The following is a 20,538-nucleotide window of genomic DNA, read 5'->3' on the forward strand; positions in this document are numbered from 1 at the left end:
AGAGAAGACATGCAAGATATATTGGGTCCAGTTCCTCCAGGGCTTTCTGCTAAAATATGGGGTTAATTTGAAATTTTTAATTTTAACATGACAGAAGAGCAGATTAGCAAGATTGGGAATTATATTAAAATTAAAGTAAAAATAGAGCTCTCTACATTTTTTAAATATTCCTTATAATGATTTGTGGATAATTTAAACATAAAAAAGAACTTCAAATATAAGGAATTCCATTCATTAAAATGATGTTTCTGATAGTGTCCAATAAATTAATCTTTGACCACAAATAGTTTTCTTGTAATTATACTGACTATAATTATAAAATGCATGCATGCATGCGTATCTAGGATATTCTCCATTATAATAGATTTCTTTCTGCCAAAGTTTAGAGGTCATACACACAACATTTTTTTTTTTTAGTGTCTTGATATTAATTAAACACAAATATTTTCCATTATACCTCATATGTAAACCAAAAAGGAAAATAGAAAGGCGATAGATAATTCAGAAACAGTTTAGTACACTCTTGTAGTTTAAACTGGAAAAATGTTGTATTCTGCTGGTAACTGACACGGTCAATAATTTTTTAAATTACTCTCTAAAACCTTTAAGAAAAAAAACTATCACATTTTGTAAGTGAAAACAGAGTCTTATAATAGAAGTTTTAGGTAATCTTAATACTAACAGTGCTGCCTATCATACTATGTTTATCTTATTTGTCTCTTGATCACACATACTTAATCCTCCTGTTTTCTTGAAGCAAAAACAAACAAAATAAAAAACCTGCTACTAACCTTTCTGTAACTGTTGTTCTTCAAGATGTATTGTACATGTCCATTCCAATGTAGGTGTGCACGCACCCTGAGCACAGCTGCCAGATTTTTTTTTCCCCTTAGTGGTATCTGTTGAGTCAGGTCCAGCACCCTCTGTTGTCGCATGCTCATAGCACTGGTATAAAGGGCCCTACCGACTGCAAGCAGCAAGAAGAAACTGAAGGGGCACACACATACCTACACTGGAATGGACATGCGTAAGCAATCAACATAGTAGTGAACTTCTACCCCTACATTTTATTCCACTGCAGGAAGAAGATAGTCTCAAAGAACTTTCTGGTCAGAAGTCTAAGAAACCGCTTGTGCCTTGTACTGTCACCCTCAGCATGTTTTCTTTTGCAGGTGGGTTTTAAGACTTGAGTTTAGGCTTATAAATATTCAGTTTCTTTTGATTAGAATACCCAAGTGCATGGAAAAAATATATTTGGGGCTAGATTCTCATTTCAACCACAACTGCTTTCTGGTACATTAGTGACATACAGGGACCGTAGCAGTAGGAAAGGGCTACAGGGAAATTCCTCCAGGGCAGGAGTAGAGTAGGGTTGGCTGCTCTGCGTGGCCTTATGATGCCACGTTCCCTGTCTCCATAGCTCTTGCTGTAATAGCAGGGCATCACAACTGCTGTAATGCTGAACCACTCGGACCACTGGAGCAGCCCAGAATACAGGAGAGGTATAAAGCTACCTTTACTTCCCTCCTGCGTGCTGAGAGGCCCATCACAAAACCACACTTATCTGCACATACATTTTTATTGGGTTTGGCAGAAGTTCTGGATGAACACCACAGATTCAAGGTTCTTTATTAAACGGCTTTCCCGCCCCTCACCCACTTCTTGCATGACAGCTCATGGTTATTCAGAATAAGGAAAATTATCTGGGGTTGATAGTCAAGATGTCTCAGTGTCTTCCCATTGACTTTAATGCCTCCACCCACCCCAGTCTTTACCTGGGTTCCACCCACCCCAGTCTTTCTTTGGGTTGTACAATGGATGGGTACTTGAAGTCAGTTTTGTGTAAACAAATGGTGTGGGAGGTAGCCCCTCCCTGCCTGATCGCTCTACCAGCTTATTGTAAGGTGATGTTAAAATTGCACCACAGTTGCCATTTAAAAAATCTCACCGTGTTATAGGTGAGACCGTGTTATATCAAATTTGGACAGACACTCACTGAGCCTGCTCCACTGGCCCCAGCCATGTCACTGGGGGGTGGCTGGGGAAAGGTCCTGCACTCACCTGCAGCAGGATGTGGAGCGCCACAGCTGGGAGCTGGCAGAGTGGAGCTGGCTGGGTCGGCCCCAGCCTGTCCCGACACACTTAACATGCTGCTCAGAGCAGCGTGTCAGAGCTTTACCGCGTTGTATGCGAACCTGTGTTATATCGGGGTACATTATATCAGGGTAGAGGTGTATGTATATACACATACATATATTCTTAACCATGGTCCGTACATATCTCTTAAAGACCATCAAGTTCAGAACATTAACAAGCTTTCACAAAAGGCCTTACTCAATGTGAGTTTATAGCACAATCACATAGTATACAATCATTGGTTTAACTGCTTATTTTTGGTGTTTAAACCTTCCTTTCTCCCCTTGGGGTGTCTGTACCTTGATTGTCACACCCACCAAGCTGAGTTGCCAGGAACTCTTACTCCTTGTGCTGCTATCATTGTTATCCAGTACAATATTAATATATAAAAATAAAAAGGAATAAAGTAAAGTGAGACAGGCAGAGGAGAGAAAGTAAACAGAATAACTTAGTTTCACAAATATAGCCAAATCCATCCCCCAATTCCCCAAACCTCAGATCTCTTGTTTATTCAGTTAGTTTGCAGTTCCAATCATTCCCTGACATACAAACAAGATAAGTCAAAATAATTCCATTTGTGAGGCCACTTAATGTACAGAATTGAGGTAAATTAAATGTTTACACTGAAATACAACTTTGTCAAAGGATTATTGTTTCTTTCTTTAAAAAAATGATTCCTGACATGGCATTTGTTTTCCACAAGTTCCTCAGTTTTGCCTCTGCATTTATGTAGTAATAGGAAAGCATTATCCTGTGACAGTGTTCAATTCTGTTGATATAATTATATATTCATTTTTTTATTGCACTTTAACTGATGCTTTTATTCATTGTGATCCAATGTAAGGATCTGGTTTCTTCAGCGAATGGCTCCCTAATGCTTAAAAGCTAAAACTATACAAGCACTCTGCTGAGAGCTGTACCAAACTTTATGCTATATTTGCAAATGAATAGCTTACATATTAAAAACTCCAATATAATAATCATGCCACATCTTCTAGAAAAAACTATCTAGAAACAAAAGGGTTTCTTACAATTGAAGGTTTGCTTTTTAAATGAAAACAGGAAAGAGGATGGGAAGAAGCATTTTCCAACTGTAATCTACACCAAGGAAATGGAGAAAAGGAAAAAGAAATATTAAGTGACGCTGACCTCATTTACTGCCACATAGTACCGCTGCTTCTGAAAATGAGGGGAGTTATCATTCCTGTCTCTCACCACAATCCGTACTTCATGGTAGATAACGGTGCCAACTTTTTTGTTAATGCACTGGACTTGAACCACAATGGATTGAATTGACATTGGTGGCTGTAAATGAGAAAACACATCTTTATAATACACAGAAAGGTGAGGCATAGTTAAAGAAGACTCAACTTCTTTACCACAGTCAATATGGCCTATGTTTACTATAGACAAATATGTTTTCTATATCATTCTATTTACTGTTATTGTACATTTCTCGATTAGAAAGTTTCTCAGAGACGGTGCCCTGAACAAACCAACCTAGACCTATTTTTGCAAAAAAAAATTTAAATTTATGTAGAACTAACACATGCCTCTCATACAGCTTCTTTTGCAGCTTGTCAGTTCTACTAGCATGTTGCTGCATATTTCAAAGTAAAGATAGTGATTTTTAAAAATTTATCAATTGACACAGTCAGAGGACAATAAAATGACATCTTTTGTATGAATATTCAAAATATTGCAAAAGAGACTGATAAAATATATGCCTTTCCATTACAATTTCTAATCCCATTTTGAGTAGGTCACACAGACCTTGGAAACAGCTTCAAGTGCACTAACCCATCACTTAGAGTTGATAAGTATTCATAAGTTAAAAACAGCCAGGTCACCTGTAAGGGTAGGCACTCCAGAGTCCAGTTCCTTCTACAGCTGTAAGTAGCACTGACAGAATTTAGCCAGCAATACATTCTAGAGGTAATGGATCACTACTCTAGATAAGAACTTCCTGTGACTAATATAACATACATTGTAATCTTACATTTGAATAGATTACATTCTGCTGTATAGGAAGGCCATAAATATGTCAGCAGCAAGTAGATTAGTGAGAGTTTAGGGACTGAAAAATACTTATGAATCAGGGATTGTGTGTCAGAACTAAATCTGTAAGTCAGTCAGGCTAATTTAATTTAATTTTATTTCCTTAAATAGGTTCATTCAAGTAAGTGCAATAATGATAAATTTTACCAAATGTTCCATTAGTTACCAATGCTAACATCTACAAACACAAACATTTGTTTTTCTTCTATATTAAATACACACAATTGAACAACAAAGTATGGGCATACTGGATCTATTCAGCAATATAGCCAGTTTTTACATTATATTTTTACAAGTCATTCAGAGCTCAAGATACAGCTGTTTCCTATATGGCAAGCATGTTAAAAGACAGTCTTTAAGAAATGCATAATTTACTTGATACAATTAAATAGTTACTAAAGCTGTGTTACAATGTCAACATATTTATTCATATACTTGAAAAAATCCCCCCAAAACTTAATTCCATAAAAATGATTTGTGATATTGTGAAAAAATGGGCCTTAAGTAAACAAGGGGTGATGTGTCTCTGTTAAATCTCATCTTTGGATTCCTACCATTCCCATGTGGCTAGTTCTCAGGATACTCAAGAGACAGCTTTTTTTCTGTCTCTATTATTTTCTGTGACAGCAGCTGTGCCCTAGTGAGGACCTCTAACTAACAGTTTCTAGATAAAGTAGAACCTCAGAGTTATGAACTGACTGGTCAACCACACACCTCAGTTGGAACTGGAAGTAGATAATCAGGCAGCAGCAAATACAAAAAAAAAAAAAATCAAATAGAGTACAGCACTGTGTTAAATGTAAACTAAAAAAATAAAGAGAGTTTTTAAAAAAAGATTTGACAAGAAAACTGTTCTTGGGCTTGTTTCATTTAAATTAAGATGGTTAAAAGCAGCATTTTCTTCTGCATGATAAAGTTTCAAAGCTGTATTAAGTCAATGTTCATTTGTAGACTTTTGAAAGAACAAGTGTTACAAACACTTCAGAGTTAGGAACAACCTCCATTCTCGAGGTGTTTGTAACTCTGAGGTTCTACCATACAAGTATCTGGAGACTGTCAGTGCATGACTCTTGACTCTGACATTTTCTGTCCCCATTGCTCTGACTGAGCCAAGGTACATTTATCTTTTACATATTAGATAACGCCCATATATTTTGCTTAAAGGTGCAGATGATCTTATAGATATATCTATAGACTCCAGGTGAGCCTATTTATGTGGGTATTGATATTCAGGGCATTCTTCCCCGATCCCCATTTTACACAAGCACTCAGTATGTTGGGGGTACATCTGCAAAAAAAAATTAACTTTAAAAACAAATAAGGGGCCCAATCACCACACAGCTGCAGCCTATGTGACATCCTCAGGGCCATACAGGTAGTATATATGTGTGGATGCAGCCCACATAACACAGAGAGCTGGATATGTGGCCCACTATGGTAAACAGGTTGAGAACCAGTGCCTTGGACAGTTCAGAAAAAGTACTGTTTGTTCTCACAAATTCAATCAGTTGAATCAACTAAGATCTGCTCCACCACCCTCAAAAATTGTAAAACAACAAACAACTTTGGAAACAAGCTAAACCCAAACTTTTTAAAGCGTCATTTGTTTAAAAAAAAATTAATAACACACCAGTTATTGCTCATATGTTATAAACCGACACGTGCTAGGGCTCCATCAGATGAGAACTTACTGTGTGCTGTCTATGGACCAGAAATTCATATCTCAGCTGTGGTAACAGGCAAGATACACAGTATAAATTTCCATAAGTTTTGATCTCTGAGTAAGTTTCACTGAATATTCATTTGTGTGCTGGTCAGAGAGACAGGCAAAACAAAGGAGAGAAATGGAGAATGGGTGTTTCCAGATTCAGGCCCGGTGAAAATCTAGCAAAAACTGATTTCATCTGGATTGCAAAGAGTAGTAAATTGACATGGAAGGGATAGATGGGAGATGGAAAAATTGGAAAGAACCTCCGGAGGACTACATTAATTTACTGCAAGAATAAAGCTGTACTTTTCGAGTACAGTGGGACTTCAGTTTCTGTTGGATACCCAGAGACTATTATACTAATTTGATTTTCAAGTTCAAATAAACCCCAAAAATACAAAGTTAAAAATCCATCCAAACTATCGAGTTTTATACAGTTTTCAGATGGAACATTGCCAAATATCTAATATTTTTCTAGATTTTGTATTATTTCAGGCTTTGATATGAAGGGTTTGCATGACTCCAGTTTTGAATGTTTAAGAAAACCTAATGAGCTCATTAAAAAAAACCTACTTATTTTTTACATTAAATAAATGCAGCCAGAGTTTCTTCAGAATTCCATGGATCTTACAGGTATTCCTGTTTCTGAAGAGGAGTTGTGTGGCAGGGCTCTTGATGGAGGCAAGGATCTTGAAGACATGAGGGGACCCTTACCTAAATTTTTCCACTGGGATTTTCTCATTTTCTTTAGATTTTGACTTACATGAACTCTCAAACTGAGGCCACATGTATTCTCAAAATATTTCTGTTCCCACTCAAAGAAATTTGTGAGGCAAACATGAGGAATTTCACTCCACACTCACACTTTTGTATTTGACCATTACTAATATTACATAATTAATTAACTGTAAAACAAGCAATGGATGGCACCAAAATCATAACAGTAGATTATGCTGGACATATTACCAATAAAATAATGCATAAAAAGCCTAAAATAAAGTTATATCCACTTCCTATGTAGTGACCTATTTGTTTCTCTTTCTTAAGAATGTTGCCATGGTAGAGAATTAACATAAATTCATAGCACTATAAACCACTTTCAGCTGCAATCAAGCCACAGTTAACCAATATAGAACAGCAATCAGGTCAGCAAGTTCTCTGACTAGATAGTGTATGGAAGGCACAGGTATTCACATTACATTTTGAAAGGCATGTTTATCAGACTAGGCAAGGTCTAAATATAGTCACCTCCACTTCAGTTACAGTATGTCCATGACAGAGAAGCAGTGCTTTTCAGAACACAACTTTTATAATTCTGTAAACACAGTTACTTTAGCACAATCTGGAAGCACTATGGTTATAAATAAAAATAACAGTCTAAATCTCAACATAGCGCTGAGAGAGCTATGCTAAGTAAAAAGGTTGAATCAAGACTTTTCTCAGTTTTCAATATCCACATGAACAGAGATCTTCAGCTGGTGTAAATTGGCACAGCGACTTTGATGTCAGTTAAGCAGAGGATCTGGCTCAAAATAGTACTTTTTTGCAGAATGTGAAATTTTAAAATAACCCAAAGGAAGAGAGAAGAGACTAAAAACAATTTGATTTTAAAAATAAATCTGTTTTTTTATAAAATCAAGTCATTGCACCAGATGACAAAGTTCAAATAAATAAGTCTGCATTGAACAAAGTGCTTTTAAAGGGACACAGTGAAGGAGAATAATAGGGGTTGGTTTTTATCTATAAAAGCCTATGTGGTTTAGATCATGGCTATTTAAGATACTCTACCCTCCTTTAATTTAATGTTTGTGTGCTGTTCTTAGTGTCCAAATTCACCGGCTTTCTGGGGTAGGTAGGTATTGGTCACATAAACAAAAAAAAAAAACCTAAAACTTAAGTGTGCTCTGAGTTTGTCTTCTTCCTACAGTTTCTCCCTGGCCCTAGTTAGAGCTAATAGAACTCACTTAGTGCAGTGAGCTAGGAAGAATAGTTCTGCATGTCTATGCTGGGTCCTAGGATGTCATGTTCTATTACAGTCTGTCTCCTTATATTCTGTCCAAAAACTGAGCTTATATGAAGCACGGGGGATGCTCCAAGGCCTATCTACATATTTCTTTGTCCAAAGAGATTATCTAAGAGGTGCTTGAGTTTGGTGGGAAGTTGGTAGAGTTCTCTGTGCCCATTCTTCTGTGCGTTTCTTTATGTGACTTTGCTAATTATGTACAGATGCTTAGAGAATGTGATGGGTAGGTCACTTTGCAAATGAAAAAAATTACAAAATAAGAAAAATTGAATTAAATTAGGCAAATTTATATATGTAAATTAAATCAGGGATAATTTAAATAAACCTAATTACATTTCATTATTACTCTGTTTACTTAATGCACTTATTTCACTATACATAATGAAAATAAGCTAGTCATTTGGGACCTAATCCATGCCCACTGCAGCCAACAGAAAGATTCCAGTTGACTTTAACAGGTTTCAGATCAGGCCCCTTCACTTCTGTCTATAGTCAGTTTTGAGTTGATTTTACATTCAGGTTCCTTGTATTAACACACTGCTACAATGACTGGTAAGCAGACATGTAGGGGGGATACTGATTTGTTTTTAGGGGTATTTTTATTGAATGAGTTATACATCAATGAAAACATTCCCGTTGGCCTTAGATTTTGCAAATGTTTGTTTTTACACAACTCAAATTTGATATGACAATGCTCCTTTAAGATGTGTGAGGGTTAAACACAGGGGAACACCACAAGGTATAAACTGGTATTCTGAGTAAGAACACAACACCTCAGATGCTTATTTTAATCTTCTGAGGTCCTCTTACATCTACATAATTGGGCTCTAAGTCTCATAAGTCTAGATTCTCACAATATTTTTGTTACTCCTTGCTTCTGGCAGGACTAGAAGTGCCCCAGGAGAGGACGCTCATGAGGAAGGTATTTCAACACTTTTGCTTCCATCCAGAAACAGGAAGCTTTGCGAACAGGGGCTGCTAACAGGGAGTTTCGCAAGGGAGTTCTCCAGGTGAAGGAGGAGCTAATACAGCATCTGTGGGGTAAGTGACTGTCTGTAGTGTGTGTTTGTTTGTGTTTGGGGGTTACTTGCTGTGTGCTGAGCTTGTGTTTGTCAGTCTGTTTGTGTGTTTGTTTGTTTGAGGGACCGTGTGCTCTGGCTGGCAGTTGGAGGCAGGTTTGAAAGCTCAAGCCTCTGGTAATTGGCTGAGCCTTAATCAGTGGGCGGGCATTCACTCAGGCCAGGGCTTTATAAAGCCACGCGACCAGGGGCTGCTAACAGGGAGTTTAGTTCTCCAGGTGAAGGAGGAGCTAATACAGCATCTGTGGGGTAAGTGACTGTCTGTAGTGTGTGTTTGTTTGTGTTTGGGGGTTACTTGCTGTGTGCTGAGCTTGTGTTTGTCAGTCTGTTTGTGTGTTTGTTTGTTTGAGGGACCGTGTGCTCTGGCTGGCAGTTGGAGGCAGGTTTGAAAGCTCGAAGCCTCTGGTAATTGGCTGAGCCTTAATCAGTGGGCGGGGCATTCACTCAGGCCAGGGCTTTATAAAGCCACGCACAAGCGACCAGGGGCTGCTAACAGGAGTTTAGTTTAGAAGGGGAGTGGGAAGGGAGTGGGACTCCCTCGCCAGCCCTAACCCCGTCCCCGTGGGCCCCCCCTAAAACCTATAAACCGAACCACAGTCCAAAACTACTTTCCGTAAACCACCCTTTCACTAACTAGGAGACAATGCAGGCAGAAGCCCAGCAGCAGAGTGGGGGCTATCCAGTTTATTGCACTGACTGCTGCATGTATGATTACCTGCCCTGTGGGCGGGTGGCGTATGTGTGCAGTCGGTGCAAGGAGCTCCTGGCCCTCAGAGACCATGTACGGGCTTTGGAGGCCAGGGTGGCGGAACTGGAGGAGCTGAGAGAGGCAGAGAGGTATGTTGATGAGGCTTTCCGGGACACTGTAGAATTGTCCCACCTCCGCTTAGACAGCTCCTGTGCAGTTGAGGAGGAAGAAGGGCCCAGGGAAGTAGAGCAGTCGATGGGAGCAGAGGGAAACCTTCCCATAGTTGGGACCCTCCTTCCAGATGGTGCTGGGATTGCCTCTCCGGGGGAGGGAACTCCAGTTTCTAGGAAAAGGCAGGTGTTAGTAATGGGAGATTCGATTATTAGAAATGTAGATAGCTGGGTCTGTGATGACTGGGAGAACCGTATGGTGACTTGCCTGCCTGGTGCGAAGGTTGCGGATCTCTCGAGGCATCTAGATAGACTTATGTGTAGTGCTGGGGAGGAGCCGGTGGTCGTGGTACATGTAGGTACCAATGACATAGGGAAGGGTAGGAGAGATGTCCTGGAAGCCAAATTTAGGCTGCTAGGGAAGAGACTGAAATCCAGGACCTCTATGGTGGCATTTTCAGAAATGCTCCCAGTTCCACGCGCAGGGCCAAGTAGGCAGGCAGAGCTTCAGAGTCTCAATGCGTGGATGAGACGATGGTGTAGAGAGGATGGTGTAGAGAGGAGGGGTTCACGTTCATTAGGAACTGGGGAAACTTCTGGGATGGGAGGAGCCTATACAGGAGAGATGGGCTCCACCTAAACCAAAGTGGAACCAGACTGCTGGCACTAAACATTAAAAAGGTTGTAGAGCAGTTTTTAAACTAGGAGATGCGGGAAAGCCGACTGCTGCAGAGGAGCGTGTGGATCGGACACAGACTTCTCTTAGGGGAGAGTCTGATGATAGAGAATCTCCAGGTTATAGTCAGGAGCGGAGGAATGAGAAGTATAATGTAAGGGCCGGATCAGATGATAAACAGTCACATAAAAAAGAATCTGGCACATCAGAAAAAGGCAGGCTAAAAAACAGGGACAAGTTTTTAAAGTGCTTGTACACAAATGCCAGAAGTCTAAATAATAAGATGGGTGAACTAGAGTGCCTTGTGATAAAGGAGGATATAGATATAATAGGCATCACAGAAACCTGGTGGACTGAGAGCAATCAATGGGACACAATCATTCTGGGGTACAAAATATATCGGAAGGACAGGACAGGCCATGCAGGGGGAGGAGTGGCACTATATGTTAAAGAAAGTGTAGATTCAAATGAAGTAAAAATCTTAAGCGAATCCACAGGTTCCATAGAGTCTCTATGGATAGAAATTTCATGCTCTAGTAAAAATATAACTGTAGGGATCTATTATCGACCACCTGACCAGGACAGTAATAGTGATGATGAAATGCTAAGGGAAATTAGAGAGGCTATCAAAATTAAGAACCCAATAATAGTGGGGGATTTCAATTATCCCCATATTGACTGGGAACATTTCACTTCAGGACGAAATGCAGAGATAAAATTTCTCGATACTTTAAATGACTGCTTCATGGAGCAGCTGGGAACCCACAAGGGGAGAGGCGACTCTAAATTTAATCCTGAGTGGAGCGCAGGAGCTGGTCCAAGAGGTAACTATAGCAGGACCGCTTGGAAATAGTGACCATAATACAATAGCATTCAACATCCCTGTGGTGGGAAGAACATCTCAACTGCCCAACACTGTGGCCTTTAATTTCAAAGGGGAACTATACAAAAATGAGGGGTTAGTTAGACAAAAGTGACAAGGTACAGTGACTAAAGTGAAATCCTTTTAAAGACACCATAATAGAGGCCCAACTTCAATGTATACCCCAAATTAAGAAAAACAGTAAAATAACTAAAAAAGAGCCACCGTGGCTTAACAACCATGTAAAAGAAGCAGTGAGAGATAAAAGACTTCCTTTAAAAAGTGGAAGTCAAATCCTAGTGAGGCAAATAGAAAGGAGCACAAACACTGCCAACTTAAGTGCAAGAGTGTAATAAGAAAAGCCAAAGAGGAGTTTGAAGAACGGCTAGCCAAAAACTCCAAAGGTAATAACAAAATGTTTTTTAAGTACATCAGAAGCAGTAAGCCTGCTAAACAACCAGTGGGGCCTTGACGATGAAAATACAAAAGGAGCGCTTAAAGATGATAAAGTCATTGGAGAAACTAAATGGATTCTTTGCTTCAGTCTTCACGGCTGAGGATGTTAGGAGATTCCCAAACCTGAGCTGGCTTTTGTAGGTGACAAATCTGAGGAACTGTCACAGATTGAAGTGTCACTAGAGGAGGTTTTGGAATTAATTGATAAACTCAACATTAACAAGTCACGGGACCAGATGGCATTCACCCAAGAGTTCTGAAAGAACTCAAATGTGAAGTTGGAACTATTAACTAAGGTTTGTAACCTGTCCTTTAAATCGGTACCCAATGACTGGAAGTTAGCTAATGTAACGCCAATATTTAAAAAGGGCTCTAGGGGTGATCCGGCAATTACAGACCAAGTCTAACGTCGGTACCGGGCAAATTAGTTGAAACAATAGTAATGAATAAAATTGTCAGACACATAGAAAAACATAAACTCTTGAGCAATAGTCAACATGGTTTCTGTAAAGGGAAATCGTGTCTTACTAATCTATTAGAGTTCTTTGAAGGGTCAACAAACATGTGGACAAGGGGATCCGGTGGACATAGTGTACTTAGATTTCCAGAAAGCCTTTGACAAGGTCCTCACCAAAGGCTCTTATGTAAATTAAGCTGTCATGGGATAAAAGGAAAGGTCCTTTCATGGATTGAGAACTGGTTAAAGGACAGGGAACAAAGGGTAGGAATTAATGGTAAATTCTCAGAATGGAGAGGGGTAACTAGTGGTGTTCCCAGGGTCAGTCCTGGGACCAATCCTATTCAATTTATTCATAAATGATCTGGAGAAAGGTAAACAGTGAGGTGGCAAAGTTTGCAGATGATACTAAACTACTCAAGATAGTTAAGACTAAAGCAGATTGTGAAGAACTTCAAAAAGATCTTACAAAACTAAGTGATTGGGCAACAAAATGGCAAATGAAATTTAATGTGGATAAATGTAAAGTAATGCACATTGGAAAAAATAACCCCAACTATACATACAACATGATGGGGGCTAATTTAGCTACAACGAGTCAGGAAAAGATCTTGGAGTTACGATAGTTCTCTGAAGATGTCCACGCAGTGTGCAGAGGCGGTCAAAAAAGCAAACGGGATGTTAGGAATCATTAAAAAGGGGATAGAGAATAAGACTGAGAATATATTATTGCCCTTATATAAATCCATGGTACGCCCACATCTCGAATACTGTGTACAGATGTGGTCTCCTCACCTCAAAAAAGATATTCTAGCACTAGAAAAGGTTCAGAAAAGAGCAACTAAAATGATTAGGGGTTTAGAGAGGGTCCCATATGAGGAAAGATTAAAGAGGCTAGGACTCTTCAGTTTGGAAAAGAGAAGACTAAGGGGGGACATGATAGAGGTATATAAAATCATGAGTGATGTTGAGAAAGTGGATAAGGAAAAGTTATTTACTTATTCCCATAATTCAAGAACTAGGGGTCACCAAATGAAATTAATAGGCAGCAGGTTTAAAACAAATAAAAGGAAGTTCTTCTTCACGCAGCACACAGTCAACTTGTGGAACTCCTTACCTGAGGAGGTTGTGAAGGCTAGGACTATAACAATGTTTAAAAGGGGACTGGATAAATTCATGGAGGTTAAGTCCATAAATGGCTATTAGCCAGGATGGGTAAGAATGGTGTCCCTAGCCTCTGTTCGTCAGAGGATGGAGATGGATGGCAGGAGAGAGATCACTTGATCATTGCCTGTTAGGTTCACTCCCTCAGGGGCACCTGGCATTGGCCACTGTCGGTAGACAGATACTGGGCTAGATGGACCTTTGGTCTGACCCGGTACGGCCTTTCTTATGTTCTTAAAGTTATGTGAAAATAAAAATAAAAATGTGGAGGGGAGAGAAAAAAAATCTACCTCAATCTTTTTTTTGAAGTTGAGTTTAGGTCAGTTATTACTTTATTTTCACCAGCTCATATACCTCTATTTGACTGCAGTCTCAACTTGTTTGTTGTGCAATCTTTTATGGATGTACCTTGACAGACATCTGTAGCAGGTGACAAGTTAACATTAAGAACCAAGTTAACTTGCCCATGTATCTTTTCTATATTGCCTAGAAAGAGAACTAGAAATTATTATGTTTATAATAAATCTTGGACATTTATTGAATGTAGACACTCAAGCCATAGGTTAGCAAGTACAGGGTCTGCTAACTCAAGCTCTACTAACCCTGAGCTTACATTGCAGTGTAGACATACCATCCATTACTACTGTTACATTTTATTTCTTTTTCTTCTAAACAGGGAGTATGCAACACTACATGGTACTATTAGCTTGTTAATGAATGTATATTACCACATAGGTACAACTTGAAAATCTGAACTTCCCACGCTGTTGAATGTATTGATTATGTCCTGAAATACCATTAATTTAAAATAAATGCAGAGATGTCTTCTGTCCGACAACATAAATGATAACACCTGGTATGTCTATAAAACAGTGAGTCAGAATGTTTCTGTTTCCTGGATCCTGTTACTACTCTACTTATTTTTTTTCTAGTCACTCTTAGCAAACTTTCCATTTCTAACTATTAAATGCTTGCCTCCCTGGTCCAAGATTTAGGAGGGGAAAAAAAGTCTGGGAAATAAACAAACTAACATCTCTGTCCAGAAGTCGTCCAGTACTGTTTAGGTACAGCCTCTGGCTGATGGGATCCAGAATCACCCAGTAATCAATGTTGTCCTTCAATGATAGTTCAATAGTGGGATCAGTGCCTCCTGCTGTCCCTTTTATCAGCATACTGTCCACTAGGATAGTGCCTGCAAGAAAAAAAATGGATAAAAGAGAATACATTCATATGTGTGTACTATAAAGCAAATTTCAATGCATTTGAATAATTTACTTTCATTCTAGGTTTTTTTTTATTATTAAATATTGCGGATTTAATTGGTATAAAAAAACATTCCACCTCAAAAGACCTATTTTGGCTAACTACAATATAAACCTCTGAAGTAAACGCTTTATTAAAAAAAACACTGCAAGTTTTACCTTGGTGATTAGTCCCATTATCTAGGTCCTTATTTTCTATTAACATCATGATTCCCGCTGCTCCCCCTAGTCATCTATCATCCAACATTATCATGAACAAAGGAAAATACAGTAACTCCTCACTTAAAGTCATTCCGGTTAATGTTGTTACATTGCTGATCAATTAGGGAACATGCTCGTTTAAAGTTGTGTAATGCTCCCTTCTAACATCATTTGGCAGCCGCCTGCTTTGTCTGCTGCTTGCAGGAAGAGCAGTCCATTGCCACTAGCTGGTGGGGGCTTGGAACCAGTGTGGACCGGCAGCCCACCTATCAGCTCCCCACTCCCCAGAAGGCTAGCAATTGCAGCTGCCCGTCCCCCCACTGCCATGTGCTGCTCCTGCTCTCTGCCTTGGAGCTGCTCCCCAAGACTTCTTCTTGCTGTGCTGGAGGGTGGGGGGGAAGAAAAAAGGGGGCTAATGTCAGGGTGTCCCCCTCCCTCCTGCTCCTGCACCCTGCTTACCCCATCTTCCATAGTGCAGGGGTGACACACCAGGGCTCAGGAGGGAAGGAGCTTGCAGTAGCTGCAGTACTTAAAGGGGAAATGCATATATCTCTCTCCATTCCTGCTGCCTTGTAGATTCAGAGAGTTAACCCTTGAGGGCTCAGCCAATTGCTAGTTCATCATTTAGCAGTAAGGGAAATATCCCATCCTCTGACTCCTCCACGTCAACCAAGCTTCACGATCATCATCACTGTATACCAGTATTAAATTAAATTGTTTGTTTAAAACTTAGTGTGTGTGTGTGTGTGTGTGTGTGTGTGTGTGTGTGTGTGTGTGTGTGTGTGTGTGTGTGTGTGTGTGTGTGTGTGTGTGGTGAAAAAAATTTCCCCTGGAACCTACACCCATCATTTACATTAATTCTTATGGGGAAACTGGATTCACTTAACATCGTTTCGCTTAAAGTTGCATTTTTCAGAAACATAACTACAACATTAAGTGAGGAGAGATTGATATTTCAATTCAGTGACTAAGGCTTCTGATAGAAAGAGTATCAGAAAATAGAAGACAATAGAAAATATAAATAAATAGAAAAAAGAAAATAGAAGAAAAAGAAATAAAATGTAACAGTAGTAATGGATGGTATGTCTACACTGCAATGTAAGCTCAGGGTTAGTAGAGCTTGAGTTAGCAGACCCTGTATTTGCTAACCTATGGCTTGAGTGTCTACATTCATTTGTAACCCCAAGTAGGATGGATGAACCCTGGGTCCCAACCTGGGGCTCCAGCATCTACACTGCATTAGGAGAGCCTGATTCCAATCACCCATATCCCAGACTTGCTAGCGCCCTCCAAAATGTGACCACTCTAACCTTTTGTTCACAGAGTAATGTAGGAAAACTTGACTATCCACCAAACTTGACTGTCTAGAAGAGAAAATAAGTTGGCCCTTCGGATTGGGGGATATTTTTGGCAATCCAGTGGGGCTGCATTCACACTGCAAAGGAAAAGTGTTTGAACCCTGGGTGTCAGCTTGACTTAGGCTTGGGCCCTTCATCCCTGTAGGGTGCTGGGGCTCTGGGTCTCAGCCCTGGGTTAGCACAATGTGTATAGAGACAGAAGGGGGGGGGGGGAGATTAGGCTTGATTATGTGTTCCAAGCCTGGACTTACACTGCAGTGTAGACATAGATACAATATCCATGGAAAGATTTCATTTTTTGTGGAGACCCATAAGAGAAAAACAAATTGTAGCATAAAGAAATAAAAAACGAGACCCTGCAAAATAAAAGCACTGCAATTATCCCCTCTATTATGCAGCATTTCTGGGGCATTCAATTAGTATCATACATTAGTCTAGCACAGATAATCTGTTTTCACTCTTCCCCCCCCCCACACCCTTTCTTTCTCTTTTGGTTAAATTATTGCCTAATAGTTCTACCTAGTTAGCAGCTAGTGTGCATAACTTAATTAATTGAATCCAGGTGATGGAGAATTTACTCCATTTGATTAACAGTAACAAAGATTAACTGCCCTCACTATTGAAAATTTTACACTTGAGGTGGCTGGCAGTCCATGCATTTGCCTAAGCCAAGAAACCTACAGAAATCAGACCTACTCAACCTTGGCCTTCGACAAAGGAGATAATAATGATGACAACTGTTAAATATTTGCATCTTACTTCCAGTTTGAAGCTACTCGATCTTGTTATACATTTGTCTGCTAGATACAAAGTCCTTTAAAACCACATGATTTGATTTTAGATTTTTTAAGGCACCCAGCATTGCCCACTATTGGAGCTGTTTGGTCTTTGGCATGTTCTATTATGGCAATTCCTATGTTCTTAAAAGAAACTTTCATTTTGCATTTTTATATAAATCCACGATAAAGGCATTTGAGATTTCTTGCTATATTATAAACATTTGAAAATAAGCCTTTTAATATCTATCATTATAGTATTATCTTTGTATCTTATTAAGATTCTAACATTCAATTTCTGTTCCTTAAAATGTTTAATCATTTTAGGTGCACACAGCCCACTTTTGTCCTTAGGCTAAAATGCCAAGTAGATAACCTATTGACAATAAATCTAAAGACACAGAAAAGATTTTGATACAACATGAAATGACGGTTTCTATGCTATGTTTCTATAAGTTCATGTAGAGAGGCAGACATATTTCCAGAATGCACTAGTTTGCAAGTAGCTTACATGATTAGTCTAAGGTGTTTTGTTTGTTTTTGGTGGGGCTTTTTTGTGCACATCAAAAAAACAGAACTGCAATGCTCAAACTTAAAACCAGTCTAGTATTTCAATAAATCAGAGTAGTCCACTGATTTTTATGTAACTTACCCATTCTGTCTTGTGGATGGTATGTGGAGATGGTAAGACTGGAATTTTTAAATCATTACATTAAAAATATAGTGCTAGAAGGCTGTAATTAGATTTGTGTGTGTGATTTTTAGTGCCTTAGCATGTGCCCTGAACGCTGTGGTATGAAAGTGGGAAGGTGACGAATGTCATGCAGTTTCATAATGATTACTGGTCTGTACCCCAAAGGTGTCTGCGGTATGGGATTTCTGCGAAGGAAGGTTGGAACACTGGCGAAACAGACAACTGGGGCACACCCTCCTACAGTCACAAGGCCTGTGATTACAAGTCATGAAGGCTCAATACAGCTAACTGCCAAACAACAGAGCACCCAGATGGACCTTTTTACTTGAATGGCCTGGCTGCCTGACCACAAAAGAAACAGTTTGAGGCAAAAGGAAGACTTCTTACCTACACCATAGAAACAAAAGCCATTAACGTATTAAGTAAATGGGGTCATGCATACAGAGGGAAATGGGGCTTTGAGAAAAAGGAGTTTCTTCTAAGAGGGGGAAACATTCTCTGGATCTCAAGAGCTCCTGGGCTTGCTTCAGTCATGTATATTGGATATGTTCTGTTCCTGTAACTCAACATGGAAGACAAATAACTTATCTTGTAGCAAAGCATAGGATTAGATGAGTCTAATATGCATGTATGATATTTGTTGTTTTAAAATCATTTTCTCTTATGCATGGTTCTATTTGCTGATAAACCTACTTGTTTTAAGAAGGCTGTTCATCAATATATCTCACTGGTCACATGTTCCAAAATGAAAAAAGCAGGTGTCAAGTAAGACCTGCACAATAATAAGTGGTTGGCAAAGATGGGATATTGGACTCTGATCCCAGTCTAAGGGTACGTCTATACTACCCGCTAATCGACGCCCGTACTCCACCTTGTCAGGAGGAGTAAGCGGAGTTGACCAGGGCGCTGTGGCAATCGACTCGTTGCCGTGAGGACGGCCAGGTAAATCGAACTAAGATACTTCGACTTCAGCTACACGAATAGCATAGGTGAAGTTGCGTATCTTAGTTCGAACCCCCCCACTAGTGTAGCCCAGGCCTTAGAGTAGGAGAATGGCATAGTTCTACTCCAAGACTGGGAAGGAGGGCACAAGGCCTAACACCAGAAGGGGCAGACAGAAAGAACAGAAAGGAAATGGGTGCAATCAGTACTATAACCATGACAGGGAATGTATGGGAAAGGGTATTAATGTGGTTGAGTGTTGTGTTGGTAGTAGGCTACTGCTTGTAGAATGGTATTGTGTCAGATGTGAATGTTGACTTAATTTATTATTTATTTAATGTTTAATGTGTGTATTTCTGTATAGCAATACACCTGAACCACCATAATTTTAGGTTAACAGATTTTTATTAGTGGGAATATACAAAGGAAACATTGAAGCAAAAATAAACTTCCATATGACATTACTGCAAAATTGTTATGAATGAGTTTAAGCATAAGAAATTTTTGTTGGCCCTACCCTAAAGCCAAATGAAGTCAATGCAGCTCTGTTTGTGAACTATTATTTTACCATCAGTCATATGAAACCTTTAGGACATTTCTGCATCTCTGGTGGGGTTTGCTGAGGATAGCAAACGTGCCATTGATTCAGTAGAAGTCAACTGAAACTGAGTTGTTTCAGCTGACTTGCCTTTTCGCTTTTTGAGGATTCTCTTGAACCCTAATCTATCAGATAAACTTTAATGGGAAATGCTATACATGGAGCAGAGTCTGAGGAAAAAGGTTTGGCACAAATTTCTAGAAACCAAATTACACCAAGTTTTGTGCAGCTGAAAATTCAACATTCTTTATTATTATAAAGAGAATAGACACAACTGAATTACTGTCATTGCCACAGCCAAAAGTTATTGCATTTAAGTAATATTTTTATGCATTTAAAGCCAAAACCTATTTCATTTAGCCTCGGTATGGCTAAAGGAAAAAGTATCAGGAAATATGCAAAAACAACGCAGAGTCCTTGCGGCACCTTAGAGACTAACAAATTTATTTGGGCATAAACTTTCGTGGGCTACAACCTGCTTCATCAGATGCATGGAGTGAAAAATACAATAAGCAGGTATAAATATACAGCACATGAAAAGATGAGAGTTGCCTTTCCAAGTGGGGGGTCAGCGCTAATGAGGCCAATTCATTCATGGTGGATGTGGCCCATTCCCAACAGACGACAAGAAGGTGTGAGTATCAACAGAAGGAAAAAAAATTTTGTAGTGACCCAGCCACTCCCAGTCTTTATTCAGGCGTAATTTGATGGTGTAAAGTTTGCAAATTAATTCCAGTTCTGCTGTTTCTCATTGAAGTCTGTTTTTGAAGGGTTTTTTTTGTTGAAGAATGGCCGCTTTTAAGTTATTGAGTGTCCAGGGAAATTGAAGTGCTCCTCTACTGGTTTTTGAATGTTACAATTCTTGATGTCTGATTTGTGTCCATTTATTCTTTTGCGTAGGGACTGTCTGGTTTGGCCAATGTACATGGCAGAGGGGCACTGCTGGCACATGGTGGCATATACCACATTGGTAGATGTGCAGTATATCATATGAATTCACTCCAGTGGATTAGGAGGCTACATTTACAAGTTGAAGTAAAGGATACAAGGCTGGACTGAATTTATGTAATAAATATAGATGATGGGAAAAAAGAAAACATTGACCAGCCAACCACAAGAGGTGAAATTGGAATGAGTAACACTTGTGGTTCTACTATAAGCATTTCTAAGCACTCATCCCTGTAGAAGCTGCTACATGACTGAGAATCAAACTGAGTTTAGCTATAGCAA

At 39.4% G+C, this 20,538-nt stretch overlaps 1 protein-coding gene across 18 annotated transcripts in view; it reads right to left on the reverse strand.

Moving 5' to 3' along the window:
- Positions 1-20,538, reverse strand: part of PCDH15 (protocadherin related 15) — a 790,091-nt gene that overhangs the window by 466,909 nt on the left and 302,644 nt on the right. For all 18 annotated transcript variants that reach the window (XM_039547294.1, XM_039547276.1, XM_039547275.1 and 15 more), the window contains 2 exons: positions 14,509-14,669; positions 3,286-3,441 (listed from right to left, as the gene is read on the reverse strand). In XM_039547294.1, coding sequence (XP_039403228.1) covers positions 3,286-3,441; positions 14,509-14,669 — 317 coding nt within the window. The remainder of the gene's footprint in view (positions 1-3,285; positions 3,442-14,508; positions 14,670-20,538) is intronic.

This window comes from Mauremys reevesii, linkage group 7, assembly GCF_016161935.1.
Source record: "Mauremys reevesii isolate NIE-2019 linkage group 7, ASM1616193v1, whole genome shotgun sequence".
Lineage (NCBI taxonomy): Eukaryota > Metazoa > Chordata > Testudines > Geoemydidae > Mauremys > Mauremys reevesii.